Raw genomic sequence first — 16,400 nt, 5'->3', positions numbered from 1 at the left:
AAAATTGACAAAATTTGGCAACCGTGTTACGTACGTATTACGCATTATCTTCAAACCTACTGGAGTGATCCATAGCCCTTCGAGTTCAAATGCCTGCTTTATTGGACCATTTTTCACGAAACACGAGGACCGCCTGGCACTGTCGTTGCAGGAAATGTTCTGTAAGCAAAAGTACAGCCTATAAAATACATAAGTGCAATGTAAATTAAAACCTTTAAAAGTACATCACCCACCAAACAGGTTTGAATAACAGTGTTCAGTTTTTGCTGTGACAAAAATTTGCGAAGAAATAGTAAAGTTGGCATTGAATATTTATCTTGATGTTTGTCTTAATTAGTTTTGGTTTTAAATAATTCGATGCATGGTTTTTTGTTTTATATGTGAGTAGACAAGTCCTCATCAGTCTACATAGTGTTTTTCTTTATGGTAAAGATGTAACGCGGTTTAGTATATATCCCTCTTCACCCTTACCTTTATCATCTGATGACTTCATATATTTGTTCATGCCCAAGAGCAGGCATCTTTATAATTTACGAATCTCTGAATGTTTCATCTGCAGGAGCAAGAGATGTTGGTAATACGGCGATGATATGACAGTGTGTTATCTTCGACTTTCTGTGCCTTGACGCTATAGGCAACGTACTTGTGAAAAAAAATGCATTATAAAATGAACGTAAAAAAAGAGTTGGCACCAAGACAGTGTCTACTTAATAGGTAATTCGAAAATAAAAAAGCTCGTTGTGGAAAAAAACCAATATATTAAATGCACACCAGTACTTCAATTATATAACAGTTAGAACTGACAAGGGGTGCAGCTGATTATGGGATATTGGAAAATAAAAGAGCGCATAGAACATGCAGGCTAGAACATCCATTGTATTCTCATTCAGATGTATCAGTTGGTACCAAAGGCTGTGGCACAGCTAGTAGCAAGACGGGCGTGTAGACGTAATACGCTCACAGGCAAGTCATTTAATTCATATTAAAGGTATTTTGGGTACATTAGCACTTCTGTAAGATGGTTCAAAGTGTCCTTATGTTCATACACATTATTAGCTTGTAAACTCGTAAAAGTCAAAGAATGTTTCTAATAGTTACCTAGGGCTGGACATCGCTCGTGGGTTTGGTACCTTTGTAATTTGGCTGACGTTGACGTAATTAAACCACACAATTATTTTATTGTAAAATTACTCGTAGCCCATGATTTATTCAGTAGAGAGACAACATTTGGCAGGACGTAAGATCCAATATAGTATGTATGCAGAGGAACAGTCTCAATTGTTAGCATTGTCTGTAGCTGCCAAGCCTCATGAATATGGGTTCACTAGGATTTGTAACATTACATAAACTATGCACTGAAATCATACGATGAAAGCAAGCCACTAATGGATGAGAAGTGTTTCAAAATTTTTATGATGGCGAAGCGATTGATTCCCCCTCAAAGTTGTCCATCATTATCAAAGTCAAACTTCCCAGCTATTTATATATGCTAACATGTGAAAAGCATTATGAACGCTTGGTACCATCCCATCCCTTCCCATTGACCAATCTTCCTAGAGACTTCTGACCCTCACTGACCTCTGTCCCTCTCTGACCTATGACCCTATAATTGACCTGACAGTTAGTAAGGATTGTCATCGTTGGCGACAAATTCTTCAAGAAGGAAGGTATGGGTTATTTTTTGGAACGTTATTAACAATAATAGTGGGGAATGCGCCAACATATACTCCTCTTTGTTCATTGTCATTTTATATGACCAAATGTAAAGAGCGTGACACTTAAGCACTTATTTTGTAATTCTTTTGGGTTCAAATTGAAATTACAGTGTATATATTTCAGTCCGTGTTTTCTGCTCGCTGTATCATGATGCATAAATACAGTAATCATACAATTCTGCTGCTACTAGAAAAAGCCAGTGATCTTCTTTATGTAACTTTTCTCACCATCACTGGTGACTGTTGTGCAGGGAACGGTAAGGTGTAGGAAATTCAGTGTTCTTTTTCCTAATTATTCACACTCTGAAAGTGACTTTGTACCCGATGTCAACACATAAAGTATTATCAATGTAAAGAATCCGTGCACAAAATGAAGATAAAGCATAATGAAACCGACATAGATGTAAATCGTAAAGTTTATGGATGACTTGGAAGTTCCGAACAATACAGTGGTTCAGAGTATGGAGTATTTCTCACTAAAATTCATATCTTTAGCAGTGCTAAATAAGTGAATCTGTTGATGAGTATTTCCGCAATAAAATGCACCAGATACAACTGTTTCCTTTCCCAGGCTGTTGTAATGTCTGCATTCCCCGCAGCTAGAAGAGGCACATTTTGCGTACAATTATCATCCAGTTTAATGGCTGGGCATGAAATTAAAATTAAATTACAAACTACTGTATAAATGAGTATACAAATTCAATTATTTGAGGTATTTTTTACGACCGAATTCTACACAGACCATTATCGAACATTTAATGAAAACATAATTCTATACAGAAGTGAAGGGATCGTCAACGATCTTACTTTGTATATTTTAAATAGATTTTATAGATGGATATTCATATGGAAGAACCACAGAGAGTGAACTGGACAGTGCCCAAATTTCACTTCGCCCCTCAGAGGTAAACATAAGTATTTAGCACGCGGCTGGCCAGCAACCACATTCACCCGCTCCTAACTACAATATCAATGGTACTGCTTGAAGGCGAAAAACCTTTGAACATATTAATCGCCAACTTCTCATGCCGCACACGCTGCAGAGAGCTCAAATTATACAGCAGTTTGACGACTACGCATCCGCCATTAACCGTCGGCCCATACGAGTCACGTAGCAGGGACATTATTGCTTCCAAACGGCAAACAATGCAAGCCTCGGGGCCTATGCCTTTGGTGGGTACGATCCCACCGGTGAAGACAGTATGTATATATATGCTTGCGTGAAGCCAGCAAGAGCGCACAATCGTCACCGTCAGGAGAAGAGACAGGCTGATTTTTTGCGAACTCTAGTTCCAAGGTCTGAGACAGAATCATCATGATTTTTGCAGTGACATTGATTCTTGCAGTTGGGTACATTAGTGCCAGCTCCGATCCCTATGGATCAAGTAAGTAATCCGTATATCTACTAACTCTCAATAATGTAGATTAATTTAATTGCGGCGGTTTTCGTTCATTGGGTATAAGTGGTTGATTCTGAAGTGAGCCTGCTAGCCGTACCTCATCTAAGAGCTTGCGTTGCGTTCATATCATTACTCGCGTCTCAGCAACAGCGCTCAAAACAGCATGTGGAGTTTCCTCTCATCTGTTGATTTTCAACTGCAACATTTTCTGTACTCGGCTCAAGGCTCGAAGAAATGTTTCACGGGACCTTTGTCATTGCATACCAAATGCTACAAAGTTGTTTTACAACGATGACGCCCACTGTGTACCTTATATTTAACCTGTTTAATGTTTTTTTTCTTATAAATATTTAATCTCCATACTTTGTTTATTGTGTCATATGATTGTGGCATTTCTTTGTTCCATAAAATTTTCACAATTTGCTTTGATTGAAATATAAGGGGATATCTACCAGTGCTTCCATTTGGGTTATTTCTTGTAAAAATCCTCCATGGGCAAAGATGTTAGGATTTGTTCAATGTTTTCGATAGTGCAACAAGGTCTAAGCTTTGGTCTAAGCTAAGGTCTAAAACGGTGACAGCTAAGTTAACCTGAATTGTTTTGAATTTTACTCTTAATATCCTTTGCACGACAGAACCAGACACTATTTAGGAAAGAAAAGTAGAAGTCCAATCTGCGAAATTTTTCACACAAAAATGGAAACCAACCAACCAACTAACCAACCAATCCACAAACAAACAAACAAAAACGATCACACGACTAAACTTCCTTTTGTATTCTTTTTTCCTCTTAGACTGTTACAACTGTGAGTATTCGCTGAAGCAGAGCGGTTACGGTTATGGCGGCCAGTCTGGCTATGCCCAGTGCGCCAACCCTGACGCCCCAGGTTCCGGCGTGGACGTCTGGGCCTGCAAGAGCGGAAGATGCTTTACCAGATTCGATGAGTACAGCAAACGTGAGTAATCAAATTGTGTTTTGTCTGTCTGTCTGCCTGCCTGTCTGTTTGTGTGCCTTACTGCCTTTTCGCCTAACAGCTTACAGCCGCCCGTTCCAAATTTTTTAAGCCTGTCGGTTCATTGGTCCGTCGGAGTCTAAAGTACTTTTGTCCCAAAGCAAACTTAGTTGCTTTATTCTACTAGTATATAAGTCTGTTAGGTATTGTAATTTCAGCGAAAGTATCGTTTTCTTCAGCTACTACAAAATTATACTCAGCACGGTCAATCCAAGCCATCTAAACGGGTAATGCAATTTCGGCCAAATTTGTGATATCTTTAACTACTACAAAATCTTTAGGTTAACTATTGTCTTGGTCAGTTGTGAGGGCAGCTTATTCCAACAACGTTCGTTATGTCTACCCCAACCTCCTTGGTGGTTCTTATGTCGTCGTAGGCCAGGGATTTTCGGCCAGGAGAGAGAGAGAGAAAGAGAGAGAGAGAGAGAGAGAGAGAGGGAGGAAGCTACAAAGTCACAGCATATTCTTTGCATCCCAACTAACACACCTTTTTTTCATTCTTCCAACCAGGCGTGACCCGTGGCTGCTGGTCCGGCGAAGTGAACGTGAACCCCTACGCCTACGGCTGCCAGAAGCAGTACGATGGTCAGGTCTGGTGCTTCTGCGACGCTTCCAGCGGCGGCTACAAACCATGCAACAACCACCAGTGTGACGCTTACGGCTGCCGTGACAACCAATACGGTAACCAATACGGCAGCAGCAGTGGATACGGAAAGAACCAATACGGCAGCAGCAGTGGATACGGAAAGAACCAATACGGAAGCAGCAACCAATACGGAAAGAACCAATACGGCAGCAGCAACCAATACGGAAAGAACCAATACGGCAACAGCAACCAATACGGAAAGAACCAATACGGCAGCAGCGACCAATACGGAAAGAACCAATACGGCAGCAGCGGCGGATACGGAGGATACCAAAGCAGTGGATACGGCAGCAGCGGCGGATACGGAGGATACCAAAGCAGCGGTTACGGACAGGGCAGCCAATATGGATATCCACCTAAAAGTCAAGGCTACGGCAAGCGCCATTATTAAATACAGGTATGACGTCAGCATTTTGTCGCTAGCAAAACAACAATGTATAAACGTTTTTCGTATTTTATTTTATAAGCGGTGTGATCTTACAGATATTTTTAATTCTTTTGAAATGACATTTAGTCATTTGACACGTTTTGTTATGTATAAAAACATACTAGGACATATAATTTCACTGCAATGTTTATAGTTGTGCCTTTTTATGTTTGTAACGGTGCATGAAACTGTCGTCTCACCCCTACGTCAGTACAAAGTAGCAAGTGACCATATGGTAATTAGTATCATCAAACACAATGACATTGTCATTTCTTTCTCCTTTACCTAAAAAAAAAAACCATCATCGTTCCTTTATAACTCTCATAATTTTTACATGAATTTCAAGATTATAGCTAAATTTACTAATTGGTTGTTATCATGACGTCGCTGGCAATGAGCATTGGGATTTTTTTTTGTAGTGAATAAGTTCGTTAATGTATTTGCAGGCACTAATGGATGAATATGAGGCCCACCTGGAAAACAGAATGAAAATCCGGTTAAACAGCTACGTTTTATGGATGAAGACGATCCCTCCCCGACCATGACGTCACAACGTTGACATTTTAGGTGGTGGCGTCATGTAATGCTTATTAATCAATCACAGCTTTTGATCTCACGCATGATTCCAGGAGGAATATCAACTTGAGAATTATGTTTGATTTTTTGAGATTATGTATTGAACTTGCTTGATTTATGGCAAATAAAACTGCATTTCAATTATATTCGGTAGTTATAAAATCAGTCTATCATACGCCATGTGTTGCATTGAAGCGAATAAAAGGAATCTGGTTTTTGCAATTGTTTGAAATTGACTATTCCGAGAGAAATTTACCGAACTATGAAACAGCTCTCATTTAAATTCGTCTCAGCTTTTTTTTGTACAATTTTTAAAGTCTATCATAAAGTCTGGTTTAAGTATAATTTGTGAATATTTATATTAAAAAGTAAAACAGATAAATAACTCTTTAATGTGCTGTCTCGTGACGTCAGTCAGAATATCCTCCTCTTTGAAAGTAGTAAGAGCTGTAAAGACTTAATCATATTCCTTACAAACCAGCTGCATGGTTAATAAATGAAGGAAAGTGCAACGAAGAACTGAATTCTGATGTGCACTGCAAATATGTCTATCAAAACTGCTTCATAACAACAAAGGGAACCAAAATTAAATGGTTTAAGTACCGAATAGTTGATACACTCTTGCGTGTGTGTGTGCATGCGTGTTATTAATTTATATCATTTCAACTTACACTTTTTCTTCAGAAGAGTCGCACTAAAAATAATATCTCTCTCTTAACTAAGTCTGGAGCGAACAGGACTTGTAAATCAACACAGCAGTAATCACTCATTCAACTTTATATATAACGATTTCATAAAATTGGAATACACAGGTTTATAACGGTACATTAATAATGATATGTATAAACCACAAACATGTAGGGAACGTGCGTGTGCTATTATAAGACACAATAATATAGACTCACAGTTCTATACAATACAACCGGTCCAAATTAGTGCTCTTAAACCCATCCTTAGTCAAAGTGCTTGTATCCGTAGATGAAATTTCCAGTTTGCCCCACAACCAAAGTTGCACTTGCACACATGCAATTATGCTGTCCTGTAAGCTTTCAGGTTCCTTGCCGAAGGTTCGGTTGTTTCTCCCGACCACTTGGGCATCCAGAGGTACGGGATTAGGTCGGCTTTCCCAGGGAAAAAGTCCTCAAAGAGGCGACGGAAGTAAAAGGCCTCTTTAGATTTCGGTGGATTGTGGGGAAACTTACGGCTGGCGTTCATCATGTCTGCGTCAGTGACCTGTATGTATAAATGAAGGATTATTTTTATACCACAAATTATTAACACCTTTTCCTTCCTCCCCTCTCTCTCTCTTTCCTTCCCCGTCCTCTCTCTCTCTTTCTCTCTCTCTCTCTCTCTCTCTCTCTCTCTCTCTCTCACACACACACACACACACACACACACACACACACACACACAGTCAGAAACAGACTCGCAATAGAAGTCGGTTTTACGTTCACTATTTACCTCAGCAAATACACGCTGACATATATATTTCACAGGCCATTGTGTTTTTCTTTATTCCAGAAATGCAGTTGCTGAGCAATTAAAATAATTTTCAACGCAATCTTCTCTGGCACAATACATGTATACAGCGCAACTTGAGTCCGTTTGCGGACGTAAGCAGGCGCCTCTAACATAATGATAACACCAACCTTATCGTCGGTGAACTCCCGCAGGATGTGATGCCAAGAGCGAACATTAGAGGAGACGCCGTCACTAAAACTCTCCTTGGGTCGCCACAGCGTCTCACGGGGCAGGAGTCCCGTTGCGTCGAAGGCCGATCGGAGCAGATGCTTCTCGATTCCGTCGACAATATGGCGGATGTTGGGGTCCAAAGAGAGAATATAGCTGGTCAGTTCATGGTCAAGAAAAGGTAGCCGCAGTTCTAAACTGAAATGATTTATTATACTTGTTTGATTAAATTAAGAAATTATTTAAAGGCAATAATCTCAAAACAGGAGGACATATTTCAGCGGAAACTGACGCGGCTTATTATAAATAAATAAATAAAAGTAGAAAAAAAAATTATACATAAGTGATCTACGCAATATTCATAATTTTCGACGGTCATTGAAACAAGTCCCTACCCAAAACCGGAGATAATCCTATCACCACGTAACACGTCAAACAGATAGAGATCCTGAAGAAGTCGTCTGCTCTCTCTGTCCGCCTCCTTTACATCCGGGGCGTTATGGAAGTATATGTACCCCTGGTAAAGCTCGTCTGCGCCCTCGCCGGAGAACACGACTACTGTATCTGTCTTTTCTCTTATGTACTTGGCAACGAAGTAGAGCCCTATTTGAAAATTAACGCACCGTTATCACAAATTTGTTAATTTAGAAAATCACTAGAATTTCACCAACCATGCGTATGGACACAGGGGCAGATCATGTGGGCTCTTTTCAGGGATCCTGCTGAGAACGCTAAATCAGATCTTTCCGATTTTTCGATCAGAATTCGATCAGACTGTTCTGTCCCTGATACAGTGATACTGATATGATGATAACAGATAATGGCGTCACAGCTGCATAAAAAGTAGACTCACCAACTGCTCCGCTTATAGTGATTATGTCAAAGCTATGCAAAAAAGGATGACTCACCAACAGCCCCACGTATAGTGATGATGTCATAGCTCTCTAGGTGATACACCATGTCATTAAGGGCGGCCAATCCTTCTTCTTCAGAGAATATGACCTCGTGATGTTCTGTGCCGAGGTATTCAGCTACCTTAAAGAGAACGGAGGAATGAAATGCACTTACTTTCAATTAAAGGAAGGTAAAAGAAAAACTTTGGGTGCTATAGAAAAATTAAATTAAATTAAAAAAATAGCAAATTAGCAAAGACTTGCACGTTTTTTTGTTTTTTTTTTCTAGTTTTGCTTCTAGTACAGTTTTTTATGGGGTGGAAGAGGGTGAAGGAGAAAAAGAGTAGGAGAAAGGGGTGGCTCGGAGGTCAAAGGGGCTTGCGCGGCATGTTCGCTGTGCATTGTTATCCAAGATGTGTTTCCCACCTTGCGCGCTGCTATGATGTCTGTGCTGCCCGGCATGCCGGCGGCGAACGTCTGTATGGTGTAGTCTATGCCCACTTCTCTGGCGCTCTTCACAACCAAGGCGGCAACGAGGCTGGAATCCACGCCACCTGTAGGACATAATGATACACACTGTGGATGTCGGAGTGACATGTAAGCTACATTTCTATACTTCAAAAAGGTTTTCTCATTTTGTCTTTTGTAATTACAATAAAAAATAAATATGTGAGTTCAGCCACTGCATCGGCCAACCGAAAACCATAAATTTCTCAAAGGAGGATATTGGCAAAGCGACAGGATAATGAACCGTGACCAAGGCCTACAGCGCCTCCCTCCTCTCCAATCAACGCTAACATCCTTACATCCGGGACTCACAGCTACGTGTCAGTCATGTGATCATGGTCTTTTGAGGAAGGGTAGAAACTTCACGCTTCAAAGGTAGGGAAAATACGTTTTTTATCTTTTTTTTCTTTTTTCTCCTCATTACGATTTACTTTTTTTATCAAAAAACTGTATAAACCGCATACAATGACTGGATTGGCGACGGGTAATTGTGGCGGTGTGTCTATTGTTTTTAAACTTTCTGTTAAGTCTATTAAGGTGAAAATATTTATCTTCATCACCCTGCGCTCCTATTTCCATTCACAGTGATCTTTTTTAAATATAAATACCAGATAGTAGACATCCGATACGCCGCTGAGACATCAACCTTTTCTTCACGGCTGCGGTCATCAGGTTGCGGACATTGGCTAGCGGGTCGTTTCCTGTAACATCAAAATACAGGTTTATTCACGTACATTGGACATTCTGGCATAGAATTTCATCAGTGCGTCACAGCTTTGCAAACGTTTTAGTATTAAAGATTATTTAATATAAAGGTTTGTTATTCGTTGACAGTACACTAGTGTTAATAATAATAAATAATAATAATAATAATAATAATAATAATAATAATAATAATAATGCTCGTTTGTGATCTGAATCTATACTTGAGATTATCTTGGAAATCTACTATTACTTACGGGAGGCAGGCTGACGTAATCTAAGACACTATATATAGAGCGATACAGTATTATGGCTCGACCCAGTTTGATAGATAGACAACTTAAAGGCCTGATAAATACGTAAGAGAGTCACATAAAACCCCGCGCTCGACACGATTGATTTTGATTGGCACGTATTGCGGCTATAGTAAGAAACAATAACATGTTAGGATCAGTCAAACTGGTGCGATACAGAAATCTGTACCGCTGCATGTGAAAAGTTTCTACTTCTTATAAGAAATAGAAAAGAGTCGCACATCATTAACAGAATTAACCCTCCCCCCCCTTCTTTCCAACCCCGCGGGAACCCCTGTGCTCATGGCGGCACAAACTGACCGAGAGGTTCCGCTATGGTTTTGTAAACCGGTGGCTGTGCCTGGAAATGAAATCGCTTCCGGTCTACCAGCCTGGCCTTGTTGTCTTCGTCCAGGAGATATTCCTCCGTGTGGCCAGGCGCCAACGCTTCAATTGTACTCGCTGTGCCGTTGTGGATGAGATTTTGCAATCCTGGAATATGACGAGAAGTTACGTGTACAACATATGAACATATGCTTTGTGTTAATGACACCGGGTAATTTAGTTAAAAAAATATTTTGGACAAGACAGCTTGTGGTTATTTCTTTTATTTGACTCTGAAAGCAGAATTAATTATCTTGCAGTGCAGCCTCTCTACTGTGACACTCTTAAGTTTTCACTCCACGTATCAAAGTCCAGCCAAAACATATAATTATATAAACTTTCACCTTTGATTTCCGAACAAACAGCCAGAAATCCGTCCTCTGTGGTCAAGCGGAAAGCTGGACGAACGCCAAACGTATCTCTGCCAAGGAAAACCTTTCTCTTCTCTGTATCGAATAGACAGAAGGCAAACACGCCATCGAGGTGCTTAGCAAGAAACTCTGCACCGCCGTGGTTGTAACAGTGCAAGATGGCTTCCCCATCACAGTTGGTTTGGTACTTGAAACCGAATTCTTCCTGTAACTGTTGTGAGAATGAGAATATTAAGCAGTCTCATGGTCCATAAGAACCTGCATGTGCTTGGGTAATTCAGTAAGCTCAAACAAATAATAAATAAATAAATAAATAAAAATGGCATAGACCATATCAATTTCGTAATATACCAGAAATGCAGATGCCTTGTTTTGTGGGCCTACTGAATTACTACCCTCTACCAGGGCCGCAGTTATTACTCTGTGTACGTTTTTGATAGTACAGAGGTTAGCCATCTATTTAGCTAGAGACATATCTCTTCATATTTAGTGAAAAATCGATCTGTGGCCCTGGTAGTGGGTACTGAATTACGCTCTAGCAGGCTGTTATGGGCCACGGTCAAACAGTATGCCATTTGTCATAGAATGTCACTGCTGGGCCCGTGCCAAGAGAAGTGACCAAGGATTAAAAAAATTGCCGAATGACGTGAGGCAAATATAATGAAAGATATTGCACGAGGTCAAGGTACCTGGACGACCAATGTGCTTGGTTTTGTCTTATCTCTCATTTTATACTTTTCAATATTAGGTGCCATCTGTGTCCGCTGACAGATTAATGATAAGATTAAAACCTCTTAAATATCAAAATATTTAACTATAACGTTAAAAATGTATGTCTTATTCTTACCAATTTGCAGTTGTAAATTTCACCGTTGTACACCATCCACAGGTGCGGCATACTGCGCACTCTCATCGGCTGCATGCCAAATACACCATCGTTGATGGCAAGATGGTGGAAACCGAGACAGCAGTTGGTAAAATGGTTGATGGTGGTCACACAGGAGGCGTCTGGACCGCGGTGAGATATAGTGAAACTGCTTGGCGCCTGCTCCGAGATTTTGGCTTCACTTCCGAATATCGCCCATATGCCACACATCGTTGCTTCTGCAAATCAGAAAAAATGTCACATTTTTCAAGTGGAATCATCTGTCTCGCCGCCTGTGCCATGATCGACTGTTTATAGTAATGCATAGAGAAGAGATAAAATATATAAATTTTTTCAGAAGTTTTCTTAAAGCGCCTGATGTAATCAACTTCACAATGCAAGATCATCAAGCGATGTCAAACCGTGTCAATGCAAATGACTAAGCGTTCCACAATATGTGTTTGCCAATGAGGAATTGGTCTCCAGATTTTATTTCGTTTCTGTTGAAATCCTCAGTATGCCTACGCAAAACTAACTTATCTACAAAACCGTTGATTAGTCGCATTCCTTAAACCTTTCTCAGAGTTCAGTTCCTCTTGTTTCGCTTGAAGTATTGACCGACACATACAATGCTTCCAGGATCGATAGCTTTATAACGGGCATCAATTAGCGCCTACTAATGATATAGAACTTGAACGCATTAGGACCTATGTACATGTATAATGCGCATAAAATATTAAAAGGCAATACATAAACAAGGTCAGTTCCATGGCGTCTAGAAGACACCCTCTGCCCGTATGCTGATATTAAAAATTAACTCTCACTTCTTATCTAATATTGGGAACTTTGTCGACATATTTTGAATGACTTGGTGGCTTATTAGATATTCCATTGGTTCGAAAATAACAAAATGCTACATCGTAATTTCATTGCTATTTCCCGATTGTGCATTATGAAAAGTAAACAAAAAACGTAAAACAAAAAACGTGTACAATACCGCAGTAAAATCCGTTGCTAGGGTGCTCTGAAGCTTAACTTTTCCAAGAACGCCAAGAACTGTGTCTTTAGTGCGATGTTCCGAGGCAAAGAAAATGCTAGCGACTGGCCCACAAAGGCGGGGTGAATGTAAAATTTTCCGCTAAGACCAGGGAAATTTTCCATGACCAGGCTATTGGACAACAGGCGCGGAATTTAATGACGTAACCCACTTTCCACTCCTCAATGTGAATGCCCCATTGCAGGGGACCCAATAACATCAGCAACATTTGACGAAGTTCTTTTTTCTTAAGATTATTGCATCCCATTGGAATGAGAGTGCAGAACAAAACACTAAGATTTTCTGAAATGTAATCCAAAAGTCTTTATTGGACCGTGGGTCTTTAATACGATAGGTATGGAAAAGACGGCACACCACCAGTATTTATTGATCCAGTTATGAGATGCATGTCTTGCTGATTATTTATTTATTTGTCTGTTTATTGCAGTGTCACGTGCCGCAGTAAATATTAACAGACCCATCCCATCGGGCTTATGCGCTGTACAATAGTTCAAGTCTAATAATGCACGCAGTTGTTAGAAATTCATGTATCGCCTCACGCACATAGCATCTTATCATGGTCATATCGTTGTACAATATAGGAGCCCGTTCAGTTTATGTCGATGTCACTAAAAGATAAAAAAGGGAGGAGTTAGACACAATTCCCATACCTAGATCGATCTAGCTGGATCGATCCATCTCCAAGGCGATTATCGTCAAATTGCGTTCAGATTAAGCTGCTAAAACACCCTTTACACTGGACGGCGTCCTTTCTGCGTCCTTTGTGCGACGATGAAACTGGCCAGGAGTTTTGAGCATGTTCAAAACAATCGCAGAGAGAACGCGATGGAGGATGATCGCTCAATGGACGCAGAAAGGACGCACAAGCATCGCCGTGGTCGCAGAGAGGACGCACAGGCATCGCCGCGGTCGTAGAAAGGAGGCACAAGCATCGCTTTGGTTGCAGAATGAAAACTCAAAGATCGTCACGTAGAACATTATTTTTTTCACTCTCAAACGGGGCCGTGATGAGGTATTATTCACCAGACAGGAATTCTAAGGGCAACAGTGGTCTCATATCAGCCTCCGATTTTTTTCCCCTAAAATTCATGAAACGATCCATTTTTTTTTTTTTTAGGTTATTATAAAACGAATATTTTGCCTTTTTTACAAGATGCATTAATTGTCAGAACTTTTTGCAGAATGCGTCATTTGAAAACGGATTCAAATATTCCATGTTGTGTCAGGCATACTTTCTCTTTTTCGGCGCCTGTCCATCCTTATAAGATAACAATTGAGCATCTGGCTGATTATCAGTCCATGCAGACCTTGCATCACTGTAGTTTAAAGCGTTTATTCCCATTTATTTGTTTTGTGTGATGGAAATGTTCTTTATTGGATGACCTGGTTAGAACCGAGGAAAAAATATGAGTTAGAATATAGAGAAGGACACCAAACAACGCTCATCGGTCAAGCAGGATGCAGAATGATCGTAGAATAGACGCCACTGATCGCCGATGAAGGTACAGAGAACGCAGCAAGAATGCTCAATGGTTGCTCAAACATCGCAATGGACGCCTTGGGTTGCAAAGGGGACGAACAGTGGAGGCAGGCAGGTTGCTCGCAGTTTTACAGGTAAAATCAAGATTCGGTCGTTCAAAGGACGCACAAGGGACGCAGACGCCTTTACACTGAGACACGATTTAATTGCTTTGGCGACCGTTGAGCGTCCTGACCACATTTTTGAACGCAGAAGGGACGCAGAAAGTAGGCCGTCCAGTGTAAAGGGGCCTTAAGATGTATGGCACGCCTACTGAAGCTGCTAAACGATAGTCAATTACCCTCTAACAGCTTATGTAGGCGTACCAGTCATCAGAGCCGCTTGTGCTGAAGGTAAAGCGAGAAACCCCTCGGAGATACACGTAGGTCGATCCTGCTAGATCGATATAGTTATGGAAATGGGGTATGTAAAAAATAATGGAAGAAATACGTGTTATAAAACAACAACGACAATAATAATAAAAAGAAGACAAAACGAATGAAGAATAAAAAGAAGAATAAGATAATTGAATCACTGTTGTTGTTTTAACAATTAAAATCATTTTGATGGACAATAAGATTATAGCACTGATATTCTGATATTATTTAATATTATTAACTAATGGATAATAAACAGAACTAAATGAATTCTCGGTGACATCGTAACAGAGCATGAAGCCCTCTGTAGCGTAGTTTCTCGTCCATAGTACAATTTCGTCAAACGAGTCGGTCACGCTTTAGCGCAACACTTACACGTAGAGGGGTTGCTGGCGAATTTAAGTACAATAATTTTAACTGAAATCAAACATAACTTAGCAAATTTTAACCCTGTTCTTAATTCATTTGCTTTAAAAACTACGCAATTTGAATTAAATTTCTCGGCCGAGATAATGTCAATCATCATCATCATCATCATCAGTGCTCTTCGTCCCGTGTGGGACATAAGGCCACAGTCACTTCTTTCCATTTGGCCCTATCTCTGGCTACGTGCTGGGCCTGTCCCCATGTAAGGTCCCCCTCCCTCAGCTCTGCCATCACTGTTCGGCGCCAGGTGGTCTTGGGCCTTCCTCTCTTTCTTTTTCCAGGTGGTGTCCATCTCAAAGCTACCTTTGGTACTCGGTTCTCGTCCATCCTAAGTACATGGCCAAGCCATTGAAATCGCCGTCGCTTGATCTGCCCTACAATACTCTGGTTCCCTGTCAGTATGTACAGGTCATGGTTGGAGATCTTATTAGGCCAGAATATGCGGCAGATCCTGCGGAGACACCTGTTATGGAAGGACTCTACTCTGCTCATGTCAGACTTTGTAACTCTCCAGCATTCAGACCCGTAGAGCAGAACAGACTTCGATAATGTCAATAATGCATCCCTAAAAACAATGAAATTCCCGCATCAGTCCTCTGCGGTTATTGAGACTATACACCAAAGTTTGGTTCCAGCAAAGAAGATTAATTCGAAGGGATAATCATTAACATCCCAAAACGTGTGTTTTAATGTGATTAAAATCTTAAAATGCCCATTTCTCTCTCTCTCACTAATTGACATAATTATCGTCAACCTTCTGACTGCATGTTATGGTAGCTGATTCGTGACATCGTAATATCGATTCGTTTAATGGGACGCGATATTGCGATACCACGATAGCACGATGCGATATCACGATAGCATGATGCGATATCACGATGCGATCTCGCATGTCGCTGTTCCTCTATGGTTCACAGCTTTCTGTTATTTAGCATGGACATAAAAAGAGAACCTTTTCTTATTATGTCCATGTATTTAGTAAAGAGTGCTGTATTCAGCCGTATATGAGGACATGTATTACAGAGTTACACAGAGTGCTCCTTAAAGGCCCTATTTCACACAGACCACGAATCCCACGAATGGCCATGAATTGACAAATTTCGCCATTCGTGGTTGAATCGTAATCAGTTCGTGAAGTTCTTAACAGATTCGTATCTATTCGTAGTCAGTTCTTGCACTTCTTGACCAACAGGAATGGGTGGCAAAAACTTTGATGCCCCTATTTCACACAGACCACGAATCCCACGAATCGCCAGGAATTGAAAATTTGGTTGAATCGTAATCAGTTCGTGAAGTTCTTAACAGATTCGTATATAATCGTAGTAAGTTCTTGCAATTCTTGATCAATCGGGAATTCGTGGCAAAAATTTTGAGCTGTTCATAGTTTTGGCCACGAACTCCCGATTCCAAAAAATCGTAGTGAATTTCTGGACAATATTCGTGCGATTCCAGCCGAATCCCACGAATATTCGTAACACTATCGTACCTGTATCGTAAGTGAATCGTGAGCGTGTCGAATAAGTCCAGAAAATTGGCAAAA

General features: G+C 40.5%; 3 protein-coding genes across 4 annotated transcripts; 1 reads left to right on the top strand and 2 right to left on the bottom strand.

Annotated features, from left to right (window-relative positions):
* The first annotated feature begins 2,936 nt into the window (after nucleotides 1-2,936).
* Nucleotides 2,937-5,923, top strand: LOC106172060 (uncharacterized). Its single transcript, XM_013552648.2, has 4 exons — nucleotides 2,937-3,100; nucleotides 3,910-4,071; nucleotides 4,639-5,171; nucleotides 5,648-5,923. Exons 1-3 carry the CDS (start codon nucleotides 3,031-3,033, stop codon nucleotides 5,163-5,165), a joined length of 759 nt encoding a protein of 252 aa, XP_013408102.2. The 5' UTR covers nucleotides 2,937-3,030; the 3' UTR covers nucleotides 5,166-5,171; nucleotides 5,648-5,923.
* Nucleotides 5,924-6,536: 613 nt separating this feature from the next.
* Nucleotides 6,537-12,610, bottom strand: LOC106171665 (asparagine synthetase [glutamine-hydrolyzing]). 2 transcript variants are annotated; one of them, XM_013552101.2, is made up of 10 exons: nucleotides 12,479-12,610; nucleotides 11,464-11,720; nucleotides 10,590-10,827; nucleotides 10,183-10,353; nucleotides 9,475-9,567; nucleotides 8,786-8,913; nucleotides 8,375-8,501; nucleotides 7,862-8,069; nucleotides 7,427-7,664; nucleotides 6,537-7,010 (listed from the first exon to the last, which is right to left on the bottom strand). In XM_013552101.2, the coding sequence occupies exons 2-10, from the start codon at nucleotides 11,710-11,712 to the stop codon at nucleotides 6,807-6,809; spliced, it is 1,656 nt and encodes a 551-aa protein (XP_013407555.2). In that variant the 5' UTR covers nucleotides 11,713-11,720; nucleotides 12,479-12,610; the 3' UTR covers nucleotides 6,537-6,806. The 2 variants fall into 2 exon arrangements, with proteins under 2 accessions (XP_013407555.2, XP_086869727.1); XM_087013601.1 differs by lacking the exon at nucleotides 12,479-12,610 and adding an exon at nucleotides 12,056-12,076.
* Nucleotides 12,611-14,971: 2,361 nt separating this feature from the next.
* LOC147761555 (uncharacterized) lies at nucleotides 14,972-15,352 on the bottom strand. Its single transcript, XM_087013269.1, has one exon. The coding sequence runs from the start codon at nucleotides 15,350-15,352 to the stop codon at nucleotides 14,972-14,974; it is 381 nt and encodes a 126-aa protein (XP_086869395.1).
* Between the last annotated feature and the right edge of the window lie 1,048 nt (nucleotides 15,353-16,400).

Source organism: Lingula anatina, chromosome 5 (genome assembly GCF_051362555.1).
Source record: "Lingula anatina isolate TDL-2025a chromosome 5, LinAna3.0, whole genome shotgun sequence".
NCBI lineage: Eukaryota > Metazoa > Brachiopoda > Lingulata > Lingulida > Lingulidae > Lingula > Lingula anatina.
Note: the sequence above shows the minus strand (reverse complement) of the source record. Positions and strands in the feature narration are given on the sequence as shown.

Excerpts from the sequence above, each read along its gene's own strand:
- LOC147761555 (XM_087013269.1), bottom strand. The coding sequence starts at position 15,352 with ATGAGCAGAGTAGAGTCCTTCCATAACAGGTGTCTCCGCAGGATCTGC.
- LOC106172060 (XM_013552648.2), top strand. The coding sequence starts at position 3,031 with ATGATTTTTGCAGTGACATTGATTCTTGCAGTTGGGTACATTAGTGCC. Across the intron at positions 3,101-3,909 it reads CTCCGATCCCTATGGATCAA|ACTGTTACAACTGTGAGTAT; the intron begins GTAAGTAATCCG and ends TTTTCCTCTTAG. Across the intron at positions 4,072-4,638 it reads ATTCGATGAGTACAGCAAAC|GCGTGACCCGTGGCTGCTGG; the intron begins GTGAGTAATCAA and ends TCTTCCAACCAG.
- LOC106171665 (XM_013552101.2), bottom strand. The coding sequence starts at position 11,712 with ATGTGTGGCATATGGGCGATATTCGGAAGTGAAGCCAAAATCTCGGAG. Across the intron at positions 10,354-10,589 it reads TGTTTGTTCGGAAATCAAAG|GATTGCAAAATCTCATCCAC; the intron begins GTGAAAGTTTAT and ends GTCATATTCCAG. Across the intron at positions 8,502-8,785 it reads ACATCATAGCAGCGCGCAAG|GTAGCTGAATACCTCGGCAC; the intron begins GTGGGAAACACA and ends GTTCTCTTTAAG.